Here is an 18,480-nt window from a genome sequence, read left to right as displayed (position 1 = left end):
GATTACATCGGGCGACTTTACAGGCAGATTGTAAATTCGCCAACAAACAGCTCGTAAAGTAGCTCAATGTAATTGACGCTTTACCTACCTACCTATTATGTTCAGCTGTATTGTGAATTAGAGCATTTTCACGATACCTAATTTCAAAAAGCGGTGATTTTCTTACATATATATACCTAACTATGTGGAAGTCTATGTCGCTGGCAGGTTTGGAGGCACTGAATTTTCTCTGTGCAATAAACCGCCATTGCAATAATATTGTATTACAATGGGTTAGGACTTTTTATACTTCGATTATGTTTTAAACTAATCCATCCAACTAGGCCATCCATGGACCAAAACCGCATGCGGATTAGAACCGTATGCCATACTAAACTTATGAATTCTATTCATGAAACTATATTTTCTTTAAGTTTGTGTAAGTGTATGGTATAAATGGATACAATGAGATGCACTCTGTGAAAATATATTTCCATGAACAGAAATCATAAGTTTAGTATGGCACACGATTCTAAACCGTATACCGTATACGGTTTTAGTCCATGGATAGCCTCGATGATGGCGATACTGTATAACAGCGATACTCAATCTGCGGCCCTTTATGCTTTTATGTGCGGCCCGAAACATATTTATTATCAAGAATTTCGTATATCTTGAGATTCGTTTCGACTTTGACGCACAGATAGTGACACCTGAAGAGGATTGTCATTATGGTCCACATCAGATCTGGTATAAGATTGTTGCTATTGCACACGATTAATTTAAAAAACACGCATAATTTTTAAAATCTCAAAAATGTTTTGTAAAAAAGGGGGTTTCATCATTTTTTTCGTCACACCAGTAGCGATGCGGCCCGCGTTACTTTACAAATATATGTATTTGGCCCGAAGAAAAAAAAAGTTGAGTATCATTGCTGTATAATGAAGCGACAACACGAATTTGTATATGATTCTTTATTTACCTACCCCTACGGGACGTCACTTATTGTAGAACGCGAAACATATAAAATGCTACATGCCAACATACATTCGTTGTCCATTTTTTAAACTCACCTAACTTTTATAAAATATTTTAAGTACCTACGCATTTTAATATGCTCTCGTGTTTTATAAAATAAATGTTATAAAACACTTGATATTATAATATCTTTGTGTTGTATTAGGTACGTATTAAAATATTTTACCTGCACTTGACTGAATATTGGTCCACCAATGTGTTTCGGGTAACAAGTGTAACAAAAATCAAGAATCTAAATTAATGTGTCGTCTCAATTATTGTTCCAGATATCTGGAGACCATTGCTCGCTCTCAGCTAGGCGTCGGCTGAGGCTCGGTGGTGTCTGCCATGAGTCTGGCCACCTTGCTGGAGGCGGCGAGGTTCATTGAACAGCTGGACGAACATCAGGATCTGACTCCGCATTTACCACCCTCCGTCGTTGTCAAAGGTCAGTCTACCAAAATTCTCCATTGGAAACTATAATAGAGCGAGCACCAATTGTTTGTGTTAACCTACTTAAAAACAAATAAAATAAAAATTATTTAAATGTGATATCTGTTCTGTACATTGCACCTTTATAGTATTTTTTTTTATAAAATAGAAACACTTCGGGTTTTAGTACTTATTTATTCAGAGTTCACAGAGATTAATCAATAATAACAGAATACTTCAAACGGTACACGAAAACAGATTAACATGATAAGATGACTCGCTCGACCAAATAACCAGTGCCAAAGTTCAGTTGTAGGTATCACATTTGACTACTAGAAACCACACTCATCACTAGAAAAGAATCTCGATAGTGTAAAATGCTTAGTTTCAAAATAGAGGACCTGTATGATCAAAAGGGTCAGAGCTAATCAGACTAATAGGGGCCCATCCATGGACTGAAACCGTATCCGGTTTAGATCCGTGTGCCATACTAAACTTATGATTTTTGTCCATGAAAATATATTTTCACTAAATTTGTAAGTGTAAGTGTATGGTATAAACGGATACGATCAGATGCTTATAATATACTTTGTGAAAATATATTTCCATGAACAGAAAAGATAAGCTTTAGTATGGCAAACGGTTCGAAACCGCATACGGTTTCAGTCCATGGATGGCCTATAAGCTGACTGGCCGTCAAACTGTGAGAGATAATCATCGTGTCATATGATTCGTATTACATCACTTACGTCCTGCCACAGGAGTGAGGGAAAAATAGCTGTTAATCTCCGCGCATTAAACTGATACCTAATTTATCCTTACCGTCGCGCAGTAGGCTCTTTGCACAGTATGATAATAGTGTGACGACGAGTGTAATGAGTACCTACCTGTGATGGTGTCCTCAGCCAAATGTAATACATTCATTTAAGTTGAAGAATGGCAATGGAAGGTGGTAGGTCACTGCCAGTTTTGATACTGGATAATCCATCTCCATCACACCCCACTTGAAGTTGGACATGTATGATCTAAACTAAACTATCATCAGTGCTGTTATACGTAAGTCAGACTAGATTGTATTATCTATTAGCTTATTATTATGTAGTTAATACTGTGTCATGTTACCGAACCGGTTTTTTCCTAGTTCGTTTGGCGCCACCGGGTATTTAGTTGTTGGGTGTTACCGGTTTTTTTTGCCGCAGATGTTGTTTGCCAATTTGGAACAGGTGATCTCTTTTGATACTGTATAATATTATGAAGGTGTTTTGTGATTTTTCTACTCACGATGGGCGCTAGTTGCCTCGACAACTAAATTCATAACGTTGTACAAAAAGCATTATTCTTATACGTCGTGTTGTAGGATTGTTTTTAATCGTCTTCTTCATGTGTTTGAGTATCATTACTTAGGCCTATACCATACAGTGGAGGTAGGCTGTTAAGATTCGACATAAATAGTGCACACTAAACTTTGTCAGTCAAACGTATTTGTTTTCATGGAACTAAGACTACAATGTGTAGATAGTCTGTGACAGTTTTTTTTTAATTCAATTAAACCCTGCCTAATCCAAGCCGTAGTAGATAATAGTCAAACATTTCATAAGTATTTTATAGTGTATAGATATTTTATAGATATAAGTATATTTTGTTTTATTTATAAGTAACGGCTTAATGAATTAAAAAAAAAACTAATAAACGATCTTTAATTCAACGAAAACGAATAATAAATATGACTGAAAAAATGTACACTATTTTTGTTGGATCGCCCATAGCACACATAAACTATTATGGTTCGGTTTAAGCAGGGTTTAATTGAAATTTAAAAAACTGGCCGGCACCATCTGCAAATTGTATTCTTAGTTCATTGAAAACAAATAAGTGTGACTGACAAAGTTTAGTGTGCACTATATATGGCGGATCTTAACAGCCTACCTCCACCCTTCACCACTGCTGTCAGTCATACCAAATCAGTTTTGAAATTTAATGTTACATTCCCCTTCATATTTGTCACGAGCCAGGTGGCGGTTAGTTAATATGTAAATATTGTCAAGTATATATTTACACAGGAAGTTGGAAAATTTACTATCTACCTATACCCAATATACCGTTTTGTTGTCAAGTGGTTGCGATGCCAAGAAGCTTGTGAACCACTGCAGTAAAGCACTGCCCATTGGTGCATAGTAAACGTTGCATGCTGCATTTAGTGAAGAGGGCCAAGTCTTTGGCGTGACAAGTAGCATGCGGCGTGACCGGTGGCTGGCGAAGTAGACATTAGTCACTAAATCACTGGACGCCCACTGATATCGTTGTGGTAACCACAGTATGATTAAAGACAATCGCCTCTGGGATTTCCCAGAGATAGCACATTCTAACTGTACGTCGAGCAGTGGCGAAGGGTGAATGTGGGCTGTTAACATAAATAGTGCACACTAATCTTTGTCAGTCATACGTATTATGTTATCATTGAACGAAGACTATAAATTGCTGAGTGTTGTTGTTTGTTTTTTTTTACCTAATTAAATCGTGCGTATACCAGCCATGATAGATAATAGTTAAAATAATTACAAGACAAAAAGATTTTTTTATATACAACATTTTTAAATTTTCTGTTGAATTATTATGCTCAATATGGTCAAACTTGTACTTGATATGAAGTAAATGAAAATCAAACGTAACAAATATAGAATACTGAAATGTCATTTTGACATTTCATTTTGATTTCCATAGTAACGCACGTATATATTAATAATTTAGTTGCTAGGACCACCCCCTTAGCAACCAATAGTAATCTTTTACTTTTTACGGATTTTTCTGAAATAACTTTCCATACAGAACAGAATTAACTAAACATGAATTCAATTCTGCTTTAAGATGGCTAAAAGTATTAAAAGAATGAACTGACATCGTCTTCTGATGTACTCTAAAATTATCAAATGTCTAGCTAGTCGGGAAGTTAGTTAAAATCGATTGCAAGATTTGCACTGGACAAACAACCACCGGACAAACAAGAATACGAACTAATAAAAACGTTGTAAAATACGCGTCTATCTATAAACTATTTAAAAGTATGTCATTAAATCATGCATCTATTACCTATCGTTTTTTAAGGCAGCGGATGACACCATGTGCAGTTTGTACCTACTCTTAATTCGATGAAAACAATTATGTATTGTAATATAGTAGGTATGTCTGAAAAAGTATACATGCACTATTTTTATCGGATTTCCACAGCCTATCTCCACCATGATAGTTTGGCTTAGGCAGGCTGTAATTAAATTTTAAAAACTAACCAGCACCATCTTCAATTTGTTTTCTTAACCGTCCCGCGCTTCAAAACTCGTATCAAATACGTCGATGTGACGTCATCGTTATTCACAAAACACACGTTGCCAAATGCAGCTTTGCAGATTGGTCGAATGCGACTTTTTAGTTTGAAAAAAAAACATGTAGTGCTGCTATCAACAAATCGTATGCGTCTCGGGCTCCCGAGTCGGAGAAGCCAGAACGCATACGTACACCTTCGCATTGGTCATTCCTACAGCGGCTCGCCGGTCGCCACATCCAAATAATACCTATTATATCTACGTTTCGAGAGGTTACGTAGCTAGGTCGATGTGCGCGGTCTTCATATGCAACATCGGATCGACGTTCCTAGAAGGTTTGATTTATGGCTGTGCGGCAGACGACGCGAGTTTAGATGTGAGAGCCGGCTTAGTGCAAGAAGAGACAGATACCGAATAAAAAGCAAGGGAACTGCTATAGTTCTGAAGTTACTGATTGACTGACTGACAAACTGATTTTATTTCTGTACTCCGGTGCATTCTCAACTCACCACACCACTCCACCGTTGCTATCTGAATACCTACTCGAACCGGTACACGGTATCATGGAAATAGTCAAAACGCTGAATAAATTTCGAAAACACACTGCAATAATTGAATAATTATTAGTAAGTATGACTGTATAGATTGTACTCTCGTTTTTAACCGCCCTGTGCCGTTTATCTACTCCTAATCTGATACTGCATAACACAGCAAAGTTGCAGTGCAGTGTCTGGGGTGGGGGCGTCGGTTAATCTATTTGTGTCAAAATATCTGGCAGGACACGCACGCTGTCCGCGCACCGTGACACGTGCTAGCGCGCCTCTGGATTATTTTTAAATATCTGATTGGTTGTACGAGTGTATGCATTTTTAAATCAAGCCCAGCATAACATGCCCTAAATAAAATGTGTAGTATTGAAACAATGACATTAATATGGACGAAGCATCTAGAAAATAAAATGACACTCACTTTGTGTCGGGTCTGCCGGATGGCGAAATTCATATTTTAATATCGGTATCCTACGCTCAAATGAACATTCTGCTTGCAAGCGGTCTGGCGACACCGCTGGGTCTGCCCATACAAAATTTCTGACTGTCAGGTTTCGACTCCACCGTTATTATTGTGTTACAAAATGCCAATGTGCCTAGTTAAAAATTGTAAAAAAATCTACTAAACACTCCAAGAAAGATGGGATATCACTTTGCATGTGTTAGTATTATTTATTATTTATAAAATGCCATTTTAAGATATTGATGAATGTTTATTCAATGCAATTGAATGACAGGAACCATTGGACAGTCAGTCGCCTGTGATTCGCTGGGCTCACTTGCGTCTAATCTCCGAGAAGTCGTAAGTAACCGAGAATCTGTTTCTAACGCAATGAGTCATGACACTAATACGCCATTACAATAAAGGTTATATTACTATAAATTCTCGAAGCTTGTATCGCATAATGGAAACGGATACGTCAATGGTCACGTGACATCTACCTATACATCTTTGAATGACTTTCATGCACAATTTCTCGTGCGCGCCGGGTATGAAGTGAGTCGTCCATTTAATATGTCATTGCCCGATCCTAATAGGATCATATGGGCCTCCATAGAGTAGAGGTTTGTAGTGAGGTATTATATTCAGTACCTATTGAAATAGATGGCAACCCTGCCTCAAGTGAAAATTGTCGAACTATTTAACGCACCAGATGTATACAGAGGAATGCATCCATACGGTAAACTATCCTTTAACCATGTCCACCCCGTAGTTGAAGCATATGGACACCACACTGCGCCTCCAATAATCCCAGTCACTCGCCAGTCATCTCATAGCTCCCGCCATATTCACTCTGATTGTGGCGGCCTTCTAGGACGCCAGCATACCGTTACAACGTTGCCCCTTCACTGTCAGCGTGATGTGAGGCTGCTTCGTCCGCTCTCTCATCCCTTTGTTACTCCAAAAGTCATACTACCGCACTCCCAGTATCCTTCGCAAACATCTGTTTTCTAAGCCCAGTACACGGTTGCTCTGAGCCTTCGTAAGGTGCCAAGTTTCGCTACCATAACGCGTACCGTGGCCGGAAACTTGTACGTATGCAGTTCGCCCTATCACACTTCAACGTGAAATGTTGTATCAGAAATATATGGCCGATATTAGAGACCGTCCAACCTCTGTGGGTCGTATAACTCGTATAGTACTGAGTACTGACATACAATCCATGTCTGAATATATTTTTTATTTTTTTTAGAATTATTAATAACCATATCCTTGCTTTTTCGTACAAGGTGGTTGTTAGTAATTTTGAACAATCACAAACACCCAGGCTTTGAGAAAAACACATAAATGTTTTTGTCATGACCGGGAATCGAACCCAGAACTCTCGGGTGGAAGGCCAGCGCCTTACCCACTACACCACAAGAGCCGCCTTGTCTGAATATATTATCTTGTCTTGTCGGTTTACACTTTCCACTACGACTTTTTGAAAATAGCCGATATACTGGATTATTATTTGTTAGGTTAGATTAGGTTTTCATTCTTGAATTCGTGAATTTTTCCAAAATTAGCCATGAAAATTAAATTAATGTTCATATTGAATCTAAAATTGGAGACCATATAGAACACGGTCATCTCTTTCCGATAAGAAAGCTCACGGCGAACTGTGCCACGGTGAAATGTTTTACGTAGAATTTACATGTAAGTAACCAACGCGTATTGCGTCAGAATGAAAGTGTTCGTTTAACTTTAACTACTCAGTGTTAAAAAGCGGGTTTGAAGGTAAAGATATTGAAATTGGGGATGAAAGCGCACAAGTGTGAACAGTGCTTATGTTTTGGTTACACTGTTTTGATTGTATAGAGCAGTGCTTCTCAAACTTTTTCATACCACGGCCCCCGAAATCAGTAAAAAAAAACCTAGGCTCCCCTCTCCAAAAAATTTAGTCTTAAGTGACCAACAGTACTTTACTTACCTTTAATTATTATTGTAGGCACATTTATAATAATGCTCTTTCGCATAGGTATGTTGTCGCAAAAGGAATTATGATTAACAATGCTGCTTTTGCGATTGACGGCTATTCTTGCTGTCGCCTTATCCAAAATTCTGCAAGACTTCTTTCATTAAATTCGGAAATTATCTGATCTAATATCAATCAATTCTTCTTGAGCTGCCCACGTAATATGATCATATTTTGAGGATTTAGCAAATGGTGTTCTTACGAAATAGTACTTTGGTTTTCATTTAAGTTTATAACGTTTTTATATTTCTTTTTCAAATAGGTACTGAAATATTTCGCGGCCCCGTTTGAGAAGTACTGGTATATAGTACTTTGGTTTTCATTTAAGTTTATAACGTTTTTATATTTCTTTTTCAAATAGGTACTGAAATATTTCGCGGCCCCGTTTGAGAAGTACTGGTATATAGTACTTTGGTTTTCATTTAAGTTTATAACGTTTTTATATTTCTTTTTCAAATAGGTACTGAAATATTTCGCGGCCCCGTTTGAGAAGTACTGGTATAGAGTAGGGTATAATACCCATAAAAAGTTGTCTGGGATCCAGTGCTCGAAATGAAAAAGTTTACGAACCGGAGCGCTCGACAGTTTTCTGAAGAACAATACATAGTTATCATAGTTAGAAGACATAGTTATCATATTTTATATATTTATATATATATTATAAAAATAAGTGTGTTAGATTTTCTAATACATGACCTATCTAGCTCAGACGGTCAAATTATTTTTTCCACGAGACGGAGAGATAATTTTACCGATTTCTTAAACAGGAACGGCGCTCCGGTCCATTTCGAGCTCTGCTGGGATCCTGAAGACCCCAGAGGGTCTTAATCCGCCACTGCCAGAATGTATGTTGAAAAATCGAATACTCTGTAATGTTCAGACGTTCTGTCCATTTCAGTGTTGTAATATGTCAGTGGTCGAAAAACAGCCGCACGTGACTCGGCTGTAAACTACTTCACGTAAGTATGACGAACACGTAAGAACCACAATAATGTTTCCGTGGAAGTAATAAAAAACCGCGTCGAAAGAACTACTGGCGGATTTCACGCTCGGCGCCGTGCCTTCGCTTTTTAAGCGTCTTCCACACAGGCATTCGACTCGACACCAACATTATCCAAACTCAGAAAAGCCATAAACTTGAATTTAAACGTCAAAATATCACAATTGTCACATATTCAAACCGACTTATCCATGGCTCCCACAAGAGGTGGGGGGGCTAACAGGGCTCAGGTCTGGGCGCCCAGGGTCAGGAAGTGAGTGGCGAGTGGATCAAATAAGTGAGATGAACGCACATTAAAAATGTGCTCTAATAGTAAAATAAAAAGCGCTCTTTTAATTCCAGATTTTTAACATTCTAAAATATGTGATTATGCGAGACATTTTTTTATTATTATGTGTCTATACTCGATAATTCCATAATTCAAGTAGATGTTTTCAAAAATACAAAAAATCGCTAAAATTACACTTAATTCCCATAATTTTACCTCGAACACCGTTTGGAAAATGCTCGTATAGTGTCACATTGCCTTTTAGCGATAGGCCCCGCCAAAGATTGTAGCCTGAGGGCCCGTTTCAGGATATGGAGGCCATGGACTTTTATCTTCATTGAACATAATTTGTCATCAGGTGAAGATGTATGTAGTGATTTTTAAATTCTTTGGATTAATAATAATTGTATAGTTGAAAAGCTAAAGAATGAAAGAATTCAAGGTCACCAGTAACGAGTCGAGTATTTCGACTTCAAAATTAAATTATGTTTGTATATTCTTTAAAACTGTTTTCATTCTTCTGTAAACTAAGTCTTCTTTTCGAGTTAGGCACTCAAATCACAAAATACGATTACGAAAACAATAATGACATTTTATACATATAATGCTTATCTCATCTCGGTCGTTTCCTCGTGGGTTAGTATCGTAACCACCCTGAAAAAATGCAATCATCTTCTGAGGGATTAAGACTGTTCCCCCCTCACGGATCTCTGCTTCTCTCGGGGCACAGTTAAGGCTGTCCCCAGTCAGCTCCATTACGAATACTCCCTCCCTCTGCTACGCCTTCCCTAGAGACTACCCTCAACCACCAGTACCTCCAGGTTATCTGGTCCACGCCGAATAATATATCCAAAAGATTTCAGAATGCATCACAGGCATATTGTTGAGAGCCGTTCCGTTATCTGGAGACTTTGGATGATCGACTGATTCGATTCAATAAATATACTAATAATTCGGCGCTAACACCACATTTTGAATAAATCAATTGCCCTCGGAGTCCATGTCCCAACATAACATAATTATAACTTTTCATAAAATACAGTTTCATTTTTCAATCTTGTTTCACACATAAATTGATATGTGGTCACTTTAAAACTGCTTTTCTGCTTTACTGTAGCTCCTCAATTAAACATAATATACCGATGCACAATGTTTCAATTATTGTTTAAACTCAGTTTAAAGGATAGTTACTAATTTCTCAATTTCGTAAGCAAGAAAGGCCGGCATGTCGCCGCCTGACCTACAACCAAAAGTGACATGCATGCTGAGTGCCTTATTTCTTTATTGCAAGCGCGAACGATTGTTTATTCATTCAAACGACCAATGCTGTGTCGACACTGTGTCTTATTATGAAGTTGCATATTATGGCCGACGAGTTGCAGTCGAGCCGATTTTTCAGGTGTGCGTGGTCGCTAAGCGACTCGCCGAGCCGTTACGTGGAAGTAAAAATCACGCACGTGCGCGGCGGCACATTTCGTACTTTGAATAAAAATCATTCGAGTTTTTTGTTGGGGTTGTGATATCAATATCACGGTCTACGATCTGACTCGACGAAATCGGACTCGAAGGCGACTACAATGTAATTGACAACAATCAAAGGTGTTGAAGAAAACCTTCTTGTAATGCGGCGGAGCTCAAATATATGAAACTAAGACAAATAAAATAGTTACTAATGAGAATGATTAAATTAGGTGTATGTGACACCCCCGTATGGTCCCCATTTGGGGATGTCTTTATGTATCTGAAGAGGCCCGAATCGGTATCGAAGCCAACAAATAATAACGGCTGATTGCGAAAATAATTAAATAATAATAACAGAGCCGAACCGGCAATGCCGTAGAGTAGATTATAACCGTTGGAGATTTGCAACGTCGCTTTTTTTTCGACGACGGCTTTCGTTGACACAAGATGGCGCGCAGAACGCTACAAACAGCTAAATCGCCAACACGCCGATTTCGTCCTCCGCAAAATTAAATTATAAAAAAATGTAACGATTATAATATTAACGTTAAATAAACTCGCCGTATCTGATCACAATTCCGGTGTGTTAATTATCCACCTTCCATCCCGAATCCAGACGAAAAAACCATACTAAAAATAAAAGTGACAGTTTGAAAATGCCATTCAAAATGGAGGGAAGTGATATGTACCTAAGTTATTTTATATTGCTGATTCATTTGTTGCAAATATAGGTAGTTAACGCAACTCGTTGTTGTGGTGCTACTTAGATAGGTATGTGAAGTCGAATAATTTGGAATTAACATTATTATGTTAACTTGGTATTTCAATGCTATAATGCCATATGTGCCTGTATAGTAATCACTCGAATTGAGGGTCTATCGTCAATTCTAAAATGACCAAAGCTGCATGTCCGGAAACTTGTACGTATGCAGTTTGCCGTATCACACTTCACCGTGAAATGTTGTATCGGAAACATATGGCCATATATTAAAGACCGTCCTCTTTGGATCGTATAGTAGTGACATAAAATTCATGTCTGAATTAAACACGGTTCTTGTCGGTTTATACTTTACAGGAAGCCAGCAGGAACCAAATTTTTAAAATAGCCGATATACTAGATTATTAGTTAGGTTAAGTTTTCATTCTTGAATTCATGAATTTTGCCAAAATCAGCTATGAAAATTGAATTAATGTTCAGCTTCTTCTTCTTCCACGGCGCTACATCCCATTGGCCTCCTCCACAACCGCTCTCCACTCACTCCGGTCTCTCGCCACACTTCTCCAGTTACTGGGTCTTCCTATATGAAGCCAGTCCACTCCTACGGCGTCAGCCCATCTCCTTCTTGGACGGCCTCTGGGTCTCTTCCGTTGGGGTAGCCACTTTGTCATGATCCTTGGCGCTCTAACTTCAGACATTCTCTCCACATGCCCCGCCCATCGTAGTCTTTGGGACTTACAATATCTTATGATTGTTTGCTGTTCAATCAGCTCTTCCAACTCGTGGTTCATTTTTATTCTGTAGTTCCCATTTTCCAACGTGAGTCCAAAGATTTTGCGGAGTATTTTGCGCTAAAAAGAAGGCCAGAGAAGAATTAAACGGAAAGCTGAAAAATTGAGGGATGAAGAAATTTTGGATAAATACCAGGAATCTATAGAAACAAACTTAAAAATGACTTAATTAATGTTCAAATTGAATCTAATAAAATTGGAGACCGTATAGTGTACGCCGTACGGTCATCTCTTTCCGATAAGAAAGCTCACGGCGAACTGTGCCACGGTGAAATGTTTTACGTACAATTTAGGCCCTCCTCCCACGGCGCAACTGAAATCTGGTGATACTGGTTGGTGATGGTACTCATAAACTGACAAATGTGATGATTCGCACACGGAGCTACTGAAACCACTTGAAATAATAATCACATAACCTCAAACTGTCAAACTGGACCATCAGCTGTTTTGTACAAAAACCAACAACACGCACGCTGCCGCGTTTACTTGAATAAAATTAGGTTATTTCAATTTTGCTTGTCTTGTACTTTTGACGTCTTGGGTTGTAAATGGTTTTTATAGCATGACACTTGTTCGCAGTGCTACCAATTTTGGTAAGAAAATATGATTTTTCACCGAATCTAATGATGTTGGTACCACTGTTACGGTGACTGGAAACTTGAGAGACCGCGCGACTAGCATGTCGCATCTCTTCGCGACCGTTTTGATGCCGAGAGATTCCAGTCTCGCCGTCAGCGAGCGGCCATTGAAATACATTAGCTAGATACTGGCTGGAATTTTAGTTTCAGTTCCGACGGACATAAGTTGCGCCGTGGGAGGATGGCCTTACATGTAACCCCTAAGGTTAATATGATTTCCTAATTCACTAAATAATAGTGTGTATCGTCTTGCTAGGTTCGAAAGATTTGAATCTTCGGTTGTAATGCGGCCGTTGCGACTCTTGTCAGACATCTTGGGTAATCGTAATAATGTCTGTCACAACTCCGGTCACGATTTCCATCGATGATTGTGCGGAGAATGACAGAAAACACCGCCATTTTGTCTATGCTGATTCACCCAAGTACGTTAGTTAATTTAAGACGTCAGAATATCTCGATTTACCGTTCCATAGACTAGGTACGTAACAGTAGACAGCTATGCCACCATAGTAGATATTTTTTTTTTCGATGCTCGATATTTGAATATTCGTAAATTTTGTTTTTGGTCCGTTCAGGACATAATTAAAGAGCTTTAAAAATCAGAGTGGCTAGTATTTATTTGCCTTCACTGAGTCTATTCCACACACAAGGCTACTATCGACTGTAGTTTATAATATGTATATACCTATTGAGGCGGTTAATTGTTACAATAAGTTAATCGTCTAAACGAGGGGTTCACAAACTGTTTCATCAAAGGGACAATTTTGAAATCTAAAATATTTGGCGGGCCGCCCTTTTGTAAATATCTTTTTTTGTTTCTAAAAAACATAAGGGAAAAAATTATAATATTAATTACTTACCATGTGATTTATGCAATTGTTTGTTTGAAACTAAATCGTGCAATCTAGGCTTAAATTTTCTGAACCATTCATTCTTGCCAGAGCATATTTGATTTGAAATATAATTTTAAATATTCGACATGAAGAATAATAAATAATGCAGATTTAACATAATTCTCGCGGGACACACTTTGTGAACCCCTGGTCTAAACTGTCAACAAAATAATGCTATGTTTTAACAGCCCCTCTTGGCTGTGTTAACTTTTAGAGCGAGATAGACAGTTTTGACCACAAAACAGATTAATAAATAGAATTCCGATAAACTATATCTCGGTACAGTAGGTATTTACATTTTGACGCAGGGTTTTGAATGTGTGGTGTCCTACGAAAATAAACCACGTATTATAAGACTTGCACTAGTGTGTGTTGCAACTTCAATACACCAATATTAAATGAGCGTCATTGCATAAACCGAGAGCATTTTTCAGTGTTCGACGTATGACGTATTCTTGGCACGTGGTTAAGTTTATCCCGTATTCTTCCGCACTCGATATCGGATGCCTGCTTCTCCATACCTGTTGTGCATTTCAGTTCCTATTATTTCTGAGTTCCCTAGGGCTAACTTATTAGATATGTAACAGGGGGTTTTTAAGTCACTGTGCCCGGAGCCTTCAAATGTCTTAAACCACCTTTGGATACATTTTGTAATGTTATAAGTTATAATACATGTCTCTTTTTGTGTGTTGTAGCCAATGCCATTATTAATGGACAACGCACTCAGTACAGTAGCTAGCAAGTAAATTCGCGCATATCGACATTCGCACATGAATAGGTAGACGTCACGTGACAAAATTTCACAATTTCCATTATGCGATATCACGCATCGGGAATTTATAGCAATATCACCTTTGTTGTAATGGCGTTAGAACAGTGTTTCTAGTGTCAATGTTCATTTGAGCGAACGATATTGATATTAAAATATGAATTATGCCATTCGGCAGACCTGACAAAAAGCATCGGAAATTTATAGCAATATCACCTTTATTGTAATGGCGTTAGAACAGATTATGCCATTCGGCAGACCCAACAAAAAAGTGAGTGTCATTTTTTTTTCAGATGCTTCGTCCATATTATTAATGTCATTGGTTGTAGCCATGCTACTTTCCTTGCCCACCTCTGCAATGGAGTAAACGAGTAATAAAGCATTCAATATAACAGTCTTTAAAGCGCTATAGAAACTATGTATTAAATTAAGTTTTCACCTAACCGTGGCACCTCACGGAAGGCAGTCTCGTTAATATGACTCGCTGAATCGATTTCTTCATTTCATTTAATTATGCAAAGTATTTTCATAGAAACGCCTCTGAAAATTAATTACATTTTAATATATAATTATTAGATCACGCTACTGTCAGATATAATCATAAGTATTAAGTTGTTAATCATTATGCTCGTGTTCCATTGGCACGCAAATCAGACGATCAACAGTCTTTGGGTTTTTTTTCGCGTGTAGCATCCCAAATCTGCTGTCTTTTAAGTCCGTAGACCAGGTTCATTCGATTTCAAACATGTTTGATATTAATTTACTCTTCGAGTTGCCAGAATTCGTCCGTCGATCAGTAGTTACTTTAATTCGATTTGACATTAATTAATACACAAATCATTTGGACCGAAAATAAACCTGTAATTACTGTTCTAAACATTTTTCTAATTTACATATTAGAAAATGAGAAATGTATCAATTATTTTTTATTTGAACAACGTAAAATTTGCGTTGTTTTCACTCTTATATTAGTTTATCCCAGTGGCGAAGGGTCGAGGTAGGCCGCCGTTATGATCCGACATAAATAGTGCACACTAAACTTTCTCAGTCGTGCGTATTTGTTTTCATTGACATAAGACTACAATTATTTACAGATGGTGTTGGCTAGTTTTTAAAATCAATTAAACCCTGCCTAAACTAAACCATAGTTTTGGTATATTTTGCGCGACACGATGAAATTATGCACACTTTTTCATTCATACTTATTTGTTTTCGTTGGATTAAGAAAAGGTACATACTGCACATATTGTTGGTTCATTTTTTTAAATTCATTAAGAGCGTACATAAGTGGAACGGCAAACAATTTTCAACAGTATTTGGAACTAATTTTCGCAGTCGTCGCCAATCGGAGACTGTAAGTCGAGGTGTGAGCATGTCAATTTGTTTTGTGATGGCGTCGGAGGAATATATTCTTAAATCGTGTAAAGATGACTAAAAAACGTTCCGCATGTACTTGTAAAAGAATACATGTCAATGAATATACTATTATTATTACGAATATAATAATAAACATAACATTAAAAGGACGCATTTTGAATTTGTATGACAAATTATATTTCGTTCGGCTCGCGTCATTTGCATAATCCGCGCATCGCCTAGTCACGATCTTTTTAGACCATGCCTCAGCTGAAGTATAGCCTTAAGCCCTGCCTAAACCAAACTAGAATAGATAAAAATATTACTCCCTCCATAAACTATCAAACGTTATGTATGATTTAATTGCATAATTTAGTTTTATAGATAAACGAGTGTTTTTTGACTGGTATCTATTATATATCCATATATTTAAATAACTATTTGAACTGATTTCGTTTGTTTTTTTACATAATAATATTATCTTCCTTTAAAATATACACCACTGGTCCAGAATGTTTTTAATTCACGTTGATGTGTCTACAGTTTAGATTTAGAAGAAGCAAAAAATAAATGTCAAATTAATATTTTTTATATACCTACCTACATATGTATTGTACTCTTTAGTGTTTTTATTTTGACATTCTCTCCTCTACGGTGTAGGGTCCTATATTGATTTCCAAGTAAATAAGTCAATTCTATTAAACTTTACTAATCCCGACTACCCGAAAAATAATGACAGATCATTAATTTGTTTTCCGAAAACTGCCACCCTCAAAACGAGGGGGACACCACTGAAAGTACAATTTCGATAGGTGAGTCTTCTATTTTCGAATTTGTTCCTTATTTGAAAATTCGGTCTGCGCCGGCGACGGGTCGGTTACGCATGGCAACGTCCTTGGTATTGGCGCGTTTACGTCAACAGGCTTCATATTCTGCAGGTCTTGTTTTGTCAGGCAGCGCGCGCGGGTGGCGGCGGGAGGGCTGTGAACCTCCCGCGCGGGGGAAAATGAGACGGGGGAAGGGAAATTGACAGAAGCAAAATAAAATTCCGCCAGTCCGCGCCGAGCAGCCGCATGTTTCGGTTGTGTGCGTCCGTTATAAAGTTTCGGTATGGAAGTTTTCCTCAACTGACGCGTGTATTCGCTTACAACTAAACTAGCCTTGTATGAAAATATCAAAACAGTTTATGTAATGTATTCAATGACGATGACCTTTTGACAATGCAACGAACGACGTTCATTTCGTTTCAGTTTTTAAACCTGTGATAATAATTCCAATAGTTAATTTAAAATTTAAATTAGTGTTCTATTTTTAAATTTTAGTGGTTGGTGCATATAGAATACAATTGTTTTTTTTTTTTTAATTCAAATTAATAATATTATTCCAGTTCGTGCTCCTCATGGCTTGCGCGTTTTCCGAGAAAATTTGAAATAAAAACGTTCGATTTCCCGTGGCGAAGTGTCGCGGAAAAATACGAATGCTTGTTATGTTGTGTCGGGAATCGGACATCTTGTGAAATGATTTGTCTATTATTTGCAGTAGGACATTGTCACTGACAATCTAATAATATAACAAAATATATATAAGAGTGCTCCACCTACTTATGGTGTGTTTAAATTGAGTTTTATCCCTTGTATAGTTCGTCAGTGCACCCTAAAACATCATAGAACTCCACCTACCGAATGCATTCAACAGATTATCTACTACCCATTGGGTTGGGTATACAATTAATATAGTACATCCGTTGTTATGGCATACTATTTTTCTTCGCGTGTCGTTTCTATGAAAATTGATTGGTTATTATCATCAGTGACACATTCACCACATATATATATATACCTATACAACGTTTCAGAACAAGGGTGCTGAGCTGAAACTACTGCTTTAACGAATTAGTCGTCTTTCCGATTTTCTTTTACCCTAGATCTCCTATGGTCGTGCTCTAATTTAATTAAGGTCGGCAAATCATTGAAGACACGAAAATTACCTACGTACAACTTTTGACAGTAGTTTTCTTTGTAAATTATGTTTTTTTCGCCTGCGGTACCATCAAATCATACATATACATAATTCAACGATATTATTAGCAGTTTAAATAATATGGTAGTGTCTAATAATTATTGAATTTACGTCCCTATAATGCAATTTGAGGCTGAAAAATGTTGGGCGTTGCATTGCTTGAAATTTAAATGAAACTGTTTTATTAACAGCAGTGATGTCCCTAGACAAAATGCCGCCACATTTTTTATACAATACTTTTTATCATCCTTTCATTAATTCAATATCTAATATATTATGTGTTGTATGCTTATATTAATAACAAGATATACCTACACCACTAAATCTAATTTAAATCCCATCTCTGCTTCAATAGACAATATTACGAGTCCACTGTTTCAGATAGGTACATTTAAAAATACATCTGACAACTTCCAAAAATCGCGAGTGATTGGCAAACATATTTGGATAATTTTTAAATTAGGTACTTAAGTATGTACCAACCTATGATTCAAATATAATTCGCACATTTGCATTCACCAAGAACGTGACGTCCATGGAGTCAACGGAAGTAAACTAGACATCGAGAACCCGACAAAAAAAAATGCTGTTAAATTTTTATAGAAAATAATAAGTATATTTTATTTCCAACCAGTGAGCTGATTTTTATTAGAAAAATATTTCCGTTGTTACTAAGTTTATGTAGCTATTTCTATATATGCCTAATGATTTAATCTCGATTTGCCGCCCTTTTGGTAACTGCCGCCCCCAAGCGACGCTCAATCTGCCTACCCCCAGGGTACGTCACTGATTAACAGCCACCATTAAAATGAATA

General features: G+C 37.4%; 1 protein-coding gene across 1 annotated transcript in view; it reads left to right on the top strand.

Moving 5' to 3' along the window:
* Positions 1-18,480, top strand: part of LOC147069431 (uncharacterized) — a 167,189-nt gene that overhangs the window by 13,592 nt on the left and 135,117 nt on the right. The window contains exon 2 of the mRNA XM_085950124.1: positions 1,284-1,444. Coding sequence (XP_085806250.1) covers positions 1,345-1,444 — 100 coding nt within the window. The 5' untranslated portion in view covers positions 1,284-1,344. The remainder of the gene's footprint in view (positions 1-1,283; positions 1,445-18,480) is intronic.

The sequence above is a fragment of the Rhyacophila brunnea genome, unplaced genomic scaffold, assembly GCF_057557595.1.
Source record: "Rhyacophila brunnea isolate RB1 unplaced genomic scaffold, BYU_Rbru_1.0 scaffold_23, whole genome shotgun sequence".
Taxonomy (NCBI): domain Eukaryota; kingdom Metazoa; phylum Arthropoda; class Insecta; order Trichoptera; family Rhyacophilidae; genus Rhyacophila; species Rhyacophila brunnea.
This window is presented reverse-complemented; position numbering and strand designations above follow the sequence as displayed.